The following is a 14,658-nucleotide window of genomic DNA, read 5'->3' as shown; positions in this document are numbered from 1 at the left end:
AATATGCATGGCAGCAGACCCACCTGTGTTTGAATAGCCCAAAAAATCATCATCAAGCTCAGCTACAGGGTGCAACAGAACTAACTCACAAATTTTTTAAATGAAAGTGACACAGCAATGGAAAATAACATTCACAAATTTAATGCACAATTTGAAAAAGTAGTGTGAGCCATTAACATCACATGCAGTGTTGTGGCACAACTGTGCACAACAAGAAGGGAGGCCTTGGAGAACACATGCACTGCCTCATCAGACAGCGTCAGTCACTTGCATGGCACGGAGTAGAGAACATTGAGATTTTCTAATTGAGACTCACTTAAAAAAATGTCAACTTTTACTGTAACACCGCGTTTATATCATAGACACTTTAAACTAGGTCAACATGCGAAAGTTCCAAACTCCATTGTGGGTCAGTAATTTGAGAAGAATGGGTTCGAGTGTTAAAACAAATTAAAACTGTGTGCCCGACCGAGACTCGAACTCGGGACCTTTGCCTTTCGCGGGCAAGTGCTCTACCAACTGAGCTACCGAAGCACGACTCACGACCGGTACTCACAGCTTTACTTCTGCCAGTATCCGCCTCCTACCTTCCAAACTTTACAGAAGCTCTTCTGCGAACCATGCAGAACTAGCACTTCTGAAAGAAAGGATATTGCGGAGACATGGCTTAGCCACAGCCTAGGGGATGTTTCCAGAATGAGATTTCCACTCTGCAGCGGAGTGTGCGCTGATATGAAACTTCCTGGCAGATTAAAACTGTGTGCCCGACCGAGACTCGAACTCGGGACCTTTGCCTTTCGCGGGCAAGTGCTCTACCAACTGAGCTACCGAAGCACGACTCACGACCGGTACTCACAGCTTTACTTCTGCCAGTATCCGCCTCCTACCTTCCAAACTTTACAGAAGCTCTTCTGCGAACCATGCAGAACTAGCACTTCTGAAAGAAAGGATATTGCGGAGACATGGCTTAGCCACAGCCTAGGGGATGTTTCCAGAATGAGATTTCCACTCTGCAGCGGAGTGTGCGCTGATATGAAACTTCCTGGCAGATTAAAACTGTGTGCCCGACCGAGACTCGAACTCGGGACCTTTGCCTTTCGCGGGCAAGTGCTCTACCAACTGAGCTACCGAAGCACGACTCACGACCGGTACTCACAGCTTTAATCTGCCAGGAAGTTTCATATCAGCGCACACTCCGCTGCAGAGTGGAAATCTCATTCCGGAAACATCCCCTAGGCTGTGGCTAAGCCATGTCTCCGCAATATCCTTTCTTTCAGAAGTGCTAGTTCTGCATGGTTCGCAGAAGAGCTTCTGTAAAGTTTGGAAGGTAGGAGGCGGATACTGGCAGAAGTAAAGCTGTGAGTACCGGTCGTGAGTCGTGCTTCGGTAGCTCAGTTGGTAGAGCACTTGCCCGCGAAAGGCAAAGGTCCCGAGTTCGAGTCTCGGTCGGGCACACAGTTTTAATCTGCCAGGAAGTTTCATATCAGCGCACACTCCGCTGCAGAGTGGAAATCTCATTCTGGAAACATCCCCTAGGCTGAGGCTAAGCCATGTCTCCGCAATATCCTTTCTTTCAGAAGTGCTAGTTCTGCATGGTTCGCAGAAGAGCTTCTGTAAAGTTTGGAAGGTAGGAGGCGGATACTGGCAGAAGTAAAGCTGTGAGTACCGGTCGTGAGTCGTGCTTCGGTAGCTCAGTTGGTAGAGCACTTGCCCGCGAAAGGCAAAGGTCCCGAGTTCGAGTCTCGGTCGGGCACACAGTTTTAATCTGCCAGGAAGTTTCATATCAGCGCACACTCCGCTGCAGAGTGGAAATCTCATTCTGTTAAAACAAAGCTGCCTGGTAGGCCTCTTTAGTGTCTGAACACCAGAGAACATCAGTTCTGTGAAACATGCCTTCATGGAATGTCCTCAACATTCAATCTGTAGACATGCAATTGCTATGGGACTCTCACACTGCACCCAAAGATGAAATTTACAAAATGGCGAGTGTGCAGGAACTCAGCAATTGTGATTGGGCAAACCGCAGAGCATGTTGTTAGACTCTCCTGGAAGCTTTTACAGCTGACACCAGTCTACTGCCAGTAAGAAGAGGATGTAACAGTGGCAATAACATCTTATCATTATGTATAACTGCTACGAAACTTCCTGCAGCTGACACTCAATGACCTACAGAATCCTACTGTGTGGTTTTAGTAAGACAGCATCACTACACATAGCCAAGACATCAACTGGCCTCCTCAGATAAATGTTTCCAGGGCGTCTGATCTTTTTACGGAGTGATGTTTCATGCCCAGCCCATTCTCCCGATCTCATCCCCCACCATTTATTTCTCAGGGGGTTCCTCATGCCACATGTCTTCTGTCCGAAGTTGTGAACACTATTTGATCTGAAACCACCCCATTTGCCACAAAATCAGAGTAATGCCACAAGACTTGACCAGGAGGGTCATGCAGAACATCTGGGAGGGACTTACAATGTGTGTAGAAGAGGACGGACATCATTTTGGTGATATTTTCAAAACCGTATGTGATGTTAATGACAAACACTACTCTTCTCAACTGCACATCACACTTGTGAATGTTGATTTGCATTGTTGTGTTACCTATATTTCAAATTCTGCTGGACTTTGTACTTACAGTGTGTGACGGTTGAAACAGTGTGCAAATGGCATTAACCAACATTGATGCTGTAACAAATAGAAGTCCATGGCAACCCTGCAGACAGACAAAACACAGAAGAAACAGGAAGTGTAGGGGAGAAAATGTAGCTAAACTCTGACCACTCCAGCAATGAGCAAACAAAAGAAAGCAAGGGCATTTTCAGCAATATGTCTGCTAGCTGGCGAGTGAAAATACAGAACCAATCCACCTGTTCAGGATACTGACAAACTCTGCCAAACTGCAAGGTCCAAGAATGACAGCTCATATCACCCATAATAAGATACGATGGTGCCTTACCAAAAACTGGCAGCAAAGTCAAGCAGGTTATAAAAAAATATGGAGAAGAATGCTGTGATGGCTATGATGAAGAGTAATAGTCGAACAAAACGAAAATGAACGGCTCCAAACGTCCAAAGGTACATAACAAGCTAAGAGAAATGGAAGACCACAAACTGTGTAAGATTCACAGAAACATCAATATAAAGTACTAAGTACTTGCCTGCAATATCAATGCAGTGTCGCACTGCAACGAAAGTGTTCAATCACAAATGGAACGGACAGCAAGATATAACCTCTCTTGCGACATAGACACAAGATGTAAGTCTGAGATGAAAATATTGGTTATGCAGGGACTAAAACATGTGGCATGCTCTTCATGCAAAACGGCTACAAAGCAGTAATACTGAAGACACACTACCACTACTTAAGAACATTTATGGGTGGTATATGGTAGAAAATTACTGTATCAGACATCTGCTTATACAACAACGGCAATATTGTGCTGGGAGGAGACATCAATTCCATGGCCGTACATGAAGATCAAATCTCAATATGCAATCTATGCATGTAGTTACCATTATGTCATGAGATTAGAAGGGTAGTGGCACCGGCTGAACCCAAATACCAAAGAATGTATCTATAACTACAACTTGCAGAATGCATGCTTGCCAATTAGAACCTGATATTTTCACAAAATATAAAACTAATCAGTGCAATGATTCTGTCAAAAGCTTGGTAGGCTGTGCAGTAAGTGCTTGCTAGGGCAGTCGAGCCACATATTTCTAATGGCAGCATGTTACAAAGCTTATACTTACAGTGAGAAATATTCCAAGTCTTGAAAGTAATGTGTTTTCTAATGACAGAAGAGGGAGGACTCGGTTTGTTGGTCATAAAGACAAAATGCATTCATTGTTGCAACACAGATCTCGTAATGAAAGACAGAAATGCAGAAATTACCACTGCTGTTCTACAGCAGAGGTGTTGATCCCTTCAAGTCGTGGCACATCAGCAACTGTGTCTAGGTAAAAGCTACACACTTACACACTGGCTACTGTGATCAGTCCTATCAATAGGAAGGTTTACATGAATGTAGCACACCACCTTGAGAAAACAGGGAAAATCAAAATAGAGATGATATTTCCAGACCATGACTGGCTACAAGTATGGAAAATATTTCAGAAAATAATTGAGCTAGTGTATGCCAAAGGCACATAGTACAAAATAGTCCCTGAACTGCCCTTACACATAAAAATTGGTGCAAATCAACCTTAATCAGGGAACTGAGAAAGCTGTGAAGTGAGGAAGCATCACATCATATGCAAAGAAAGCAGTGACATATGGGGAACGTGTAAAAGAATATTAGTTTAGATGAATAAAGCAGATGAAGGAGTCATCACAATTACTGCTCTGGCCTTGTCAAATGCTAACCCATTTCTCCAGCCAAAAAAACAGCTACAATGAGGATTTTCTATCATACTAGTGCATGCAATCATTGTAAAACACCAAAAGCACATGATTAAGTATTTTAAGGGCTTGTAGGGTGCGCACAAGAGGACAAACTGGAACAAGAACAAGAACAATAAGAGACCTGGAACAACTACTTACAAATCTTCCTGGACACCGTCTTCAAGAACATATTCCCCATTGTGTACCCCCCCCCCCCCCCCCCCCCACCCTCAAAAAAAATAATCAGTATGTCCTTTAAATCTTACATAAGTACATAATACCAGCTTAACTTTTATTTACTTAACTTTATTACTTATTTATTTACTGTTTTCCTTGTATATCTCATCATTCTAAAATAGATGTTCCTTTAGTACACCAGAAAAGTAACTTCTCCAATGGGTCATGAGTGACCTAAAGCCATACTCTTAAACCTTGTTTTATCTAATATGTTTCAAAATGTGTTTCTTCAATCCAGTAATGAATTTTACGAGGAGGTAACTAAATACACATTAAGAAAAAACTAGAATACTGAAAATTTCCAAGACGCTGAAAATTTCCAAGACACTGAAAAATGAACTTTGATAACCCACAATGGAGGTGAAAAAATAAAAATGTTTTGCTATAGTACTGTGTTTTCTTGTTACAACATAATGTATTTTAAACTGTAAATACAAGTTTATCTGGCATTGAAAAACTGTTCAGTGGCTGGAGAAAGGCAAGATCACATCAACTCCAATAGAACCATGCCTACAAAAGCCCAACAAATTTGGGTTGACAATGGCCTCACTTTTTACTCATAAATGACTTTGGTTACATTTAATAATATTAAGATATATAAATGTTTTATTTTATGTACATTTGCCTGTTACAGAGCCACAAGTTATTGCAGAGTACCCAATTCGGTGCTGCCGTGCATTAAGTGCACAGTCAGCAGCCAGAGACCAGGAGGGTATGACTAGTCATGTATGTGATTTATGTGAATAATTAATAATAATAATAATAATAACTAATATTATTATGAAATAGAAGAAGAAAGAGTTGATTTTTATTTAAAAGGAATATTTGATTATTTTTACTCAAAATGTGTCGTTGAGAGAAACCAAATAACCAACCTTCATATACATCTTCAAATAGCTATCTTTTCTTATATAAAAAAAGGAAGAAAAGGTGGGGGAAGACGTCTTCAGTAGAATAAAGTAAAATAATAATAATATCAAAGGCCACTGCATTACTGAGTAAAGATATGATTATTTTACTGACTGATTTACTTCCAACCAAATTCAAGTTACTTCAGTTCTGGAACTTAATTTCAACTCAAACTAGGTCACATAATTTTATTCAGCATGACCAATACTGAAGTTTCTCTAAAAAGTGTTGAAATGAAACAAGCAGATAATATAAAATAAACATATACTGCACATTATTTGTTCATAATGTGAGATGCTCTACTTTTCCATTAGAAGCTTTTTCTAGCAGGATGGTTACGAGTCCAACAGATGGTGCCAGAAAATAATCTGAGCTGAGCAGGTCACAGTCAATAGATCATTGATATTATACTTATTCCCTCATTGACAGAGTTAAATAAATTTGAAGACTTCGAAGCCTGCAAGATTGTCAAGTGGTGCAGTCCTTGAGAGTGTGGAAAATGGTCTGGCTTTAAGCATGGATGGCTAATAAACCATTAACTAGAAACCAGATGAGGATTAAAAGAAATTAATGAGCAACAGTAAAACTAGGTATAATCTCCTCTGAGAAAGAGATACATTCTGTGAACTTACCAGAATCGTACATGGTGGGAAAAGTCACACAGAGTAATGATCAATCCAAATTATAAACGACAAGTAAGTGCTTGCTAGGGCAGTAGAGCCACATATTTCTAATGGCAGCATGTTACAAAGCTTATACTTACAGTTAATCATTGTAGTGCATCAATAACAACGTCACTTTTTGCCACAAGTGCAATAAAACTAAAGAATACAGAAACAAGCAGTAAAATGTTGGGAAATTCTGAAGTGATTTATATTTTCCACGGTGTCCATCTTCATTGCCAAAAACTAGGAAGGTTTATTTGACAAGACTATCATGAATTTCCTTTCCAACAATTTTTAAAAATGTAGCCAGTACAGAATAACTAGACTGAATGTTATTTAAACGATAAAAAGAAATGCTTTAATAATACGAGAGAAGGAAAGTTGTTACTCACCATACAGCAGAGATGCTGAGCTGCGATAGGCACAATAAAAAGATTCACACAATCATAGCTTTCAACCATTAAGGTCTTTTGTCAGCAGCAGACATACATACGCACATGCACACACACACTCATGCAAGCGCAACTTGCACACAGATCTGCAGTCCCTGAGAGCTGAAACTACATTTGAGTGTAGTTTCAGCTCTCCGAGACTGCAGGTGTGTGTGCAAGTTGCGCTTGCGTGAGTGTGTGTGTGTGTGTGTGTGTGTGTGTGTGTGTGTGTGTGTGTGTGTGTGTGTGTGTGTGTGTGTATGTGTGTCTACTGCTGACAAAAGACCTTAATGGCTGAAAGCTATGATTGTGTGAATCTTTTTATTGTGTCTATCGCAGCTCAGCATCTCCACTATAAGGTGAGCAGCAAATTTCCTTCTCTCATATTGTTACATTCTATCCTGGATTTCCATTGTTTGAAAGAAATGCTTTACTAATTTCATGAATAGGCTACTTGAATTATCCACAATAAAAGCAGTTTAAATGGTCCAATTCTGCGTGGGTTTCTAGATGGAAGGAGTTTACATGAAAATAACAAATTCTGATGATGAAAAATGTGTAATCTATTGATTCAGGCTGGGCCAGTGATACAACAACGTTGTCCCTAACATTTGCAGTTTTGTAATGTTTATAAAAATATATCCTGAATATTTCAGAAATTATATTGTAACAATGATGACTATTATTTATCAACACAGAAGGAATATTTTCAGTGACACAGGAAATAAATAATATCATGCAAAGGTTGGAGGCTATGCAACTGAAAAGACAAATAAGATCATGAACAATGTGATGGTATCCAAAGTTTACTGCAGGCTGGACCAGAACACAAATTTAGATCCCTGCCTCTTATGGGCAGTCAGCTACCAATTATGCTATCCAAGTTCGCATCACTGACTAACTCAAAACTTCAACCCACCACAAGTGTTAATCCACACCTTCGAAGACAGAGGCTCGCATGCAGTACTGCTGAACCAGCACTTCTGAGAGGAATGATACATCAGTGAATTGAGACTTCATCGTAGCATACATTCAGGTGAACAGCTCAAAAATGTCATCGCACTAACACCTCAGGTAATGTGATTAACTTCCCACCACTACATGCCTGCCCCCATAGTGCCAGTTCAGCAGGGCAGCAAGAGATCATACATGGAAGATTGAAGCGAGCTGAAGCTTTGGAGTCAATCCATAGGGCATATTTGGATAGGGTAGGAAATGTAAAAGGCAAACTCAGATGAGTACTTGACTCTGACTTTGTCAGCAGCCTCCATACAGCCCCACCGAGAAGAGTTTACATACCTCTCATGCAACTGACTCATTATTACATCCATGAGGCAAGCCAAGCCTGACAATAACATGTTAAGAAAAAAAATCAGGAAAAATAAGGCAAGCCAAGCCTGACAATAATATGTTAAGAAAAAATCAGGGAAAATATTAATAATTTGGGCAGCAGTGAAAGCATAAAGGCGTAACCACAACACTGGAAGCTGCCAGACACGTGCCAGGCAAATGGACAGCTGTGTGTTAATGAGCTAAATATTTATAAGATATAAACACATTAAAGGGAGCCTTGTGTATTCTCTCGATGGAGCCATTGACACAGACCACAATTAAAAATAATGGGAGAGTGTGAGATGAGAGGAAAAAAGAGTGTCTTCTGGTGGGGACAGCACCGCATCACCTAAAGCCAATGAAAGGCTTAGGATGCAGTGTGTGACCATACTGAGAGAAATGTCACTACCCCTCCATGCATCCTCTGAAGAACTACTGAACAATAATGCAAAAATACAGTCAATAAAGTGGCGAGTGCCCCTCAACAGTACATCAAGCTGGGAACAGGCAGGGTCAAAGGGTAAAATTTAATAAAATTCAGGAGAATGCACTCTGCGGGCAAGTGTGACAGGACAGAAGCTGTAGCAGGCAGAATCCCCAGGCAGGCAGTGGGTGGATCCAGTCAGAAACTGCTGCAGTGTTAGCAACAGGAGCTGATTGGGTGTTTACGCAGTAGCCATGAGACTCTTTAGTTTAGTCGTTTGGTCACATTTTTTAGAACAGTTGGGTCACATTTGTTGGAACAGACAGTGGATTTTTTTTGTGATGACATCAGTTGTCAGCCTTTGCAATGAAAGGACTACAAGTAAACTAGGCAGTTACAATATTGAGGATAACCTGCATGTCCTAGTAATCAATGTTATTTAGATGTGAGACCTTCATTGATGTTCCTCTTCAGCATTAAGTAAGCTGTTATCTGAACCAATACCAAAACACAGATCAAGCCCCAATACAGCAAACATTTTGAGCTTGTGATAAATGGCCATCATTGCATTTACTTCAGTAAAGAGAAGAAACAAATAATCTCAACTTTTTAAAAATTATAGTCAAAACTGCAGCTGGAAAATATACATATCAATAAACGAAACGTACTTGTGAAAATTGGGGCATTCAAGAGTGTAGCTTTTCCTTTTGCATGTAAGATGTTACAATTTAATTTTCTAACATACACAATATTTTTCTGTTCAATATATACTAATGCTCTTTAATGAAAAATAAATGAGATCTTTTACCTTTTATCACAAGAATATGGATTTTAAGATTGAACTACACCACTACAAATATACGTAAAATAGTACTATAAGCACAATAACATTGCAAACACACAATAACAAATTAATATGAAATCTTGAGACCAAATAATGTACCCTGTAAACAGCAGTTGACCTTATTAATGGAGGTTACCACCAACTGTTAAGCTATCAGTTCACAAGAACTATAAAATACTGATATTAGTAAACACACACACACACACACACACACACACACACACACACACACCAAAGAGAATTCTAACCAGTTATTACATAATATCTAAAAAAATTGCAGTTTTTCAAAACTGCAGCTAGCAATTTATATATGAGCAAATAAATAATAATAGCATGCAACCATTACATTTGCACACCAACAGACACAAACAACTCGACTGCCTATTGTGGTAAAAAGTTAGGATCGAGATAAGCTTGTGGGACAAATGTTTGAGAATTGCTGTCTTCATCTTGGGCACACGGCGAAGGGACAGCAGTTTTCACAGTCACAAGTGTATGGCTTAATGAATGTCTCAGAGGAATCCGAGGATCCACCAAAGGAGCAGCAACACAGTCTGTACATAGGTCCGTTGGGCAGTCTGTACAGTGCCAACGTGTTCCACAGATTGGTATTTCACCACATTCTCGACACTGAAATATAAAATTGAAGCCATTTTTCAAACATGTGTAGACTGTGTTAGTAATGAGAGGAGAGAGTAGAAAGAAAGGTCATGTAATTAAAGGTTTCTTAATCATGAAGTGAAGCTGTTGAAATACAAGTGAGGACATAATCCTGAGAATTTGTGTAATGAAGCACATAGTCAATATATATTTAAAGACAATCACACTGTACAAGACAACATGATACCAATTAAAAACACAAAAATAGGCAAAAAATATAAAAATATTCCCAATTACTAAAAGATTAATGTTTACTGCAAGAACAGAAAAACAATATCGCCAGGATTCATTAACAAGGTTAATGAACCTACATAAAAAATAAATGTGGTCTAGTACAGCCTAGAATACTTGGGGGTCAGCGTTTCAGAAAAATGGGTTGAATCGCACAACTATATGTTTTCTACTACACACGGAAAAGATCCTAAACATACCCATATCGTTAATATGGGATGCATTTAAGGTATCTAAATCAAGTGGCAGTAACATTAAACAATTCCACAAACACTTTAAAAAGATTTCTTTTTATCCTTTTTTATCTTCTATACATTAATGATGATGACTGGCTTGTAGAGCACTCAAGAGCGCAGTCCTCAGTGAGTGTACAAAGTCCCAATTTTGACACAGTCCAATCTTCTATACAATAATGAAAACTACTGCAAGGACAAACATACGTAAACGTATTACATACAATAAAGAGTTTTGTGTGTAGATATTTCTAATATTTTTTAAACAGTTTACATTAGCGCTTTTCCATTGTGCATGGCTGAGTGTCTATTTTAGCTAGCAAGTTGAGTACAGCCACAACCTTACATTCTATCACGAATAAATTAAAAATCATGCGAACTAGTTCAGTGAATTGCAGAACACATTCTCTCTCTACAAATACCTACCAATACATCACAAAAAATATGACTAGTGACTTTTCCGTTTATGCCATGTGTAGATAGTCGCCCAAACATACCATCACAAAAAAGGTTTTATGTAACACTCAGTAAAACTGGAAAGTTCTCGTTACAATATGGACCATCTGAACTGCGGGGAAATTTTGCTGAGCTGCCAGCAGAGCACTAAGAGAGAAGTCTCATGTACTTCAGTGCCTTCCTAACCACCCACAGCTCTGCACAGTACACTGAGAAGTGGCTTGGTAGCGGGAGTTTAATGACAAAATATGGGAAGATAAACAAACACCCAAGATTGTCAGCTCGCTTTGATCCATCAGTAAAAATTATCACATTCTCTGAATACTCAGATAAAATGCCATTAAAAACCTGTTTTATCACTAAAGGCAGAGTGGTGAGCTTGTTGTACTTCGTAATGTCCAAGCTAAGAACGGGCCTGTCAATCATTTGAGGAGGAGATTTATTGCATCACTGTTTAAAAATGGGTATGTCTGCTACACCAAGTTGCTCAATAAATTCCTCTGCATGAACAAAAAAAGGCTTAGTAGCCTTGTGACGGGTAACCTGCATTGCAAGGTTGTTCAGCACCAACACCAACAATAGGATGGTCGGAAACGGGTTACATTTAGTATAACATCGCACCATGAGGAGTTCTCACTGCTTGGTAAGAGGTGGCTCGCCAGTCTCTGCACAAGGGCTAGGAATGGTAGGAGCTGTGGCCAGCCTAAAGCCTTCATGGTTGACCGGTCCAACATCCAGGTGATGTGTGGACGAGGGTTCTATAGAATGTGAGCAAGTTGGAAAGATCCACTCGCCAATTCTTACCACTAAGACATTTTAAATGTTTAGTGCCCTGAGACATTACATTTTCATGGAGGGTGGCAGCTATGTTAACCTGTGATCAAAGATGAGGTCCAAGAATGTAACTGAGGTCTTAAGACCCAAGACGGTTCTCTGCAGCCGGAGTTCCAGGTAGGGAAGGCATTTATGCAAACAATTAAAATATACAAATACCATGTTTTCTGCATAGAATTTAAAACCAGTGATATAAGCCCAATCCTCCAGACTCTTAAATGTCAGCTCTAGTTAATATGAAGCAGTTGTCAGACGGGAGGAATAGAAGAATATCACAAAGTCATCCACAAATGAGGAATAATGGTCTGGGTTGCTTATTGTGGAAGAGATACTGTCGATTGCTATAGTAAAAAGGGTGGCTTTCAGAACGCTACCCAGAGGAACATAATACTGTTGATGGAATGAATTGGAGCATATAGCACTGACTCGATACCGGAAATATCGTTCACCAAGGAAGGGTTCATGGATGCTAAAAATTCTCCCCACACACCCTGTTTTCTCTCTTTCATGATTTGCCATCTTTAACTCTTGCCTGCCAAAAGGTTGTGATGCTGTCTCCACTAGGTCTGTTTCTAAACCAACATAACACAGCATGTCTGGCCCTTACCACTAAATGACAATCCTCATTCCACCAATGGACGGCTTTTCTTATAGGATGAGAGAATGGAGGACTCAACAACATGGTGCAACACATGTGTGATGTGGTCCATCCAGTCCTGGGTGATGCTTGGAATGCACACAGTCATCAGATATCAGCGCAAGTCAAGTGGCCCTGGCATACTGTACATCTCCGAGTTCAATATGGAGGGTACTTCATGAGCAACTCTTATATTTGTATAATCTTCAACATGTGTAGGTCCTCACACTGCTGATAGCCTACCACAGGAGAACTTTTGCCGACTTTGTTGCGCAAACTGCCAATCCATTGATTGCCTCTTGAGTTTCGTTTACAGACAAGGCATAATTTGGGAGAGATGGAATAACACATTTCCACTACTAACACATGTGGGCCAATTGGAATATTCATGTTACGATACAGACTAGACATCAGCATGAGAGTTTAAGATTAATGTGTAGGTTGGAACTATAGGTGACAGCATGAAAGGCTATATGTTCACCCAACACATCCCACAGGTGCTGTCTTTGGAGACTTACCCCTGAAAATAAGAAGAAACTCTTGGTTTACACATGAAGGAGCTCCAGCACATTTCACCCTCAGTGTTAGAGAGGCGCTGGCTGGTATCTACCTTGACAGATGGATAGGTAGAGGAGGACCAGTTCTGTGGCCTGTACATCCCCCTGACCTTAATCCTCTGGATTATTACCTCCGGCGGCATATAAAACAAATAGTCTATGCAGCAGATCTCCTGGATGCAAAAAACTCTTTATTGACATGCCACTGAAGCCTGAAAATCCATTTGAAACCATCAGGGAGTATTTGAATGGGTAGGCCAGTCCATGATTCAATGAGTGCAAACAAGTTTAAAAGCAAAAGGAGGGCATTTCGAGCATCTATTAGAAGTTTTGTGTGTTGATTAACTTCAATCACTTTCATTAACAACTCGAGTAAAAAGGCTTTTCGGATGTACGTTTATACAAACTTTCTTCTTTGTTCCCATGTAAGAAACATGACCCCAAAGTTGTAACAGTATTTTTGAAACACTCTGTGTCTGTGTGTTTGGGGAGGGGGGAGGGGGTGTTATCATATAAGCACCCTCTCTGTCCTGTAATAAGTGTCAATAGGGACAGCAAAACTATAAGAACCAACAGTGCTCCAGCAGGAAATAGCAGCAGCAGGAAAGACAGTGTAGTGTGGACAGGCACACGGGACAGGGCAAGGATTGTGGTCAAAAGAATGGACTGCAAATTTCTTTTTTACTCCACATGGAAACTATCACAATCCCACTTGAAGGAGGTAAGATAGTGAAGGCATGTTGCTGAGAAGCAGTATCCTTTCATAAGCTCTTTGAAAGAATCCAGTACAAGCAGCCACTGCATTTGTGAAGCTTCATTCCACACATATGAACTACGACCATGTCATGTTGCAAAAACAAAGACACATGTCTAGGAGCCTCAACTTCTGGCCCATCTTTCAACTAGTCAACGGGCAGCTATATCCGCCAATGAATCATTCCCCAACTATCTTCCCAAAGAGGTAAACTGTTGAGTCCTAAGTGAATTATTCAAGAGGATGTACTTGTGCACGTAACTTGGAAAAGAGTATCCTGAGAAGACACATACAGGTAAATTTCCACAAAGTTCCATCACATTCACAAAACTTTCAAAGTGACTCTTGTAAAGAATCTTAAAAATAAATAAATAAATAAATAAAATAGGAAGAAAATGAGGAAGGGGACAGAGGCTCACACTGCTCCAGAGGAGTTGGATCAACAGCCCACAGTTATTGAATTCTTTTTTTCTTCTGTTTATGTAAGCACATGTAAGTAAACGTATGCCGTTCATAAGTGTGCACTTAATATGAGCATTGATATGTTCACTACCATGAGGCTGCAACCGGCCCAGCATACCTGCCTGGTGTGGGGTGAGATCCGGAGACCTTGCCGGCCAAGGTAGGGTTTGGCATGCATGAAGACAAGCAGTAGAAACTCTCAACATATGCAAGCAGGCATAATCTTGCTGAAATGTAAGCCCGGGATGGCTTGCCATGAATGGCAACAAAACGGGCACAAAACATTGTCGACGTTCTGCTGTGTTGTAAGGGTGGCATGGATGACAACCAAAGGGGCCTTCCTATAAAATGAAGTGTCACCTGAGACCAACACTCTGGTTATCGAGCCATTTGGCAGGCAACAGTCAGTTTGTTATCCCACAGCTGCTCGAGGTATCTCCGACACACCTTCAATGGATACACTGGGAGATCAATTCAAAGTGGTACTCATCACATAGGACAATTCTACTCCAGTCAGTGAGATTCCATGCCAAATGTGTCCGATACCAATGCAGTCTTATTGTACAGAGGTTAATGGCTGTCAGTGTAAGGGGGTGCCAAGCAAGGC

At 40.4% G+C, this 14,658-nt stretch overlaps 1 protein-coding gene and 5 non-coding genes across 6 annotated transcripts in view; 2 read left to right on the top strand and 4 right to left on the bottom strand.

Annotated features, from left to right (window-relative positions):
- Positions 1-460: 460 nt before the first annotated feature.
- Trnas-cga (transfer RNA serine (anticodon CGA)) lies at positions 461-535 on the bottom strand. The gene has a single exon. It is a non-coding gene; the product is annotated as a tRNA-Ser (tRNA).
- A 225-nt stretch (positions 536-760) lies between these two features.
- Trnas-cga (transfer RNA serine (anticodon CGA)) lies at positions 761-835 on the bottom strand. Its single transcript has one exon. It is a non-coding gene; the product is annotated as a tRNA-Ser (tRNA).
- A 225-nt stretch (positions 836-1,060) lies between these two features.
- Positions 1,061-1,135, bottom strand: Trnas-cga (transfer RNA serine (anticodon CGA)). The gene has a single exon. It is a non-coding gene; the product is annotated as a tRNA-Ser (tRNA).
- A 244-nt stretch (positions 1,136-1,379) lies between these two features.
- Positions 1,380-1,454, top strand: Trnas-cga (transfer RNA serine (anticodon CGA)). Its single transcript has one exon. It is a non-coding gene; the product is annotated as a tRNA-Ser (tRNA).
- Positions 1,455-1,679: 225 nt separating this feature from the next.
- Positions 1,680-1,754, top strand: Trnas-cga (transfer RNA serine (anticodon CGA)). Its single transcript has one exon. It is a non-coding gene; the product is annotated as a tRNA-Ser (tRNA).
- Positions 1,755-4,618: 2,864 nt separating this feature from the next.
- LOC126365751 (ZZ-type zinc finger-containing protein 3) overlaps positions 4,619-14,658 on the bottom strand; it is a 71,726-nt gene continuing 61,686 nt past the window's right edge. The window contains exon 8 of the mRNA XM_050008229.1: positions 4,619-9,857. Within this exon, the coding sequence (XP_049864186.1) occupies positions 9,609-9,857 (249 nt within the window). The 3' untranslated portion in view covers positions 4,619-9,608. The remainder of the gene's footprint in view (positions 9,858-14,658) is intronic.

Source organism: Schistocerca gregaria, chromosome 4 (genome assembly GCF_023897955.1).
Source record: "Schistocerca gregaria isolate iqSchGreg1 chromosome 4, iqSchGreg1.2, whole genome shotgun sequence".
Taxonomy (NCBI): Eukaryota; Metazoa; Arthropoda; class Insecta; order Orthoptera; family Acrididae; genus Schistocerca; species Schistocerca gregaria.
The sequence above is the reverse complement of the archived record's forward strand: the minus strand, read 5'-3'. Positions and strand labels throughout refer to the sequence as shown.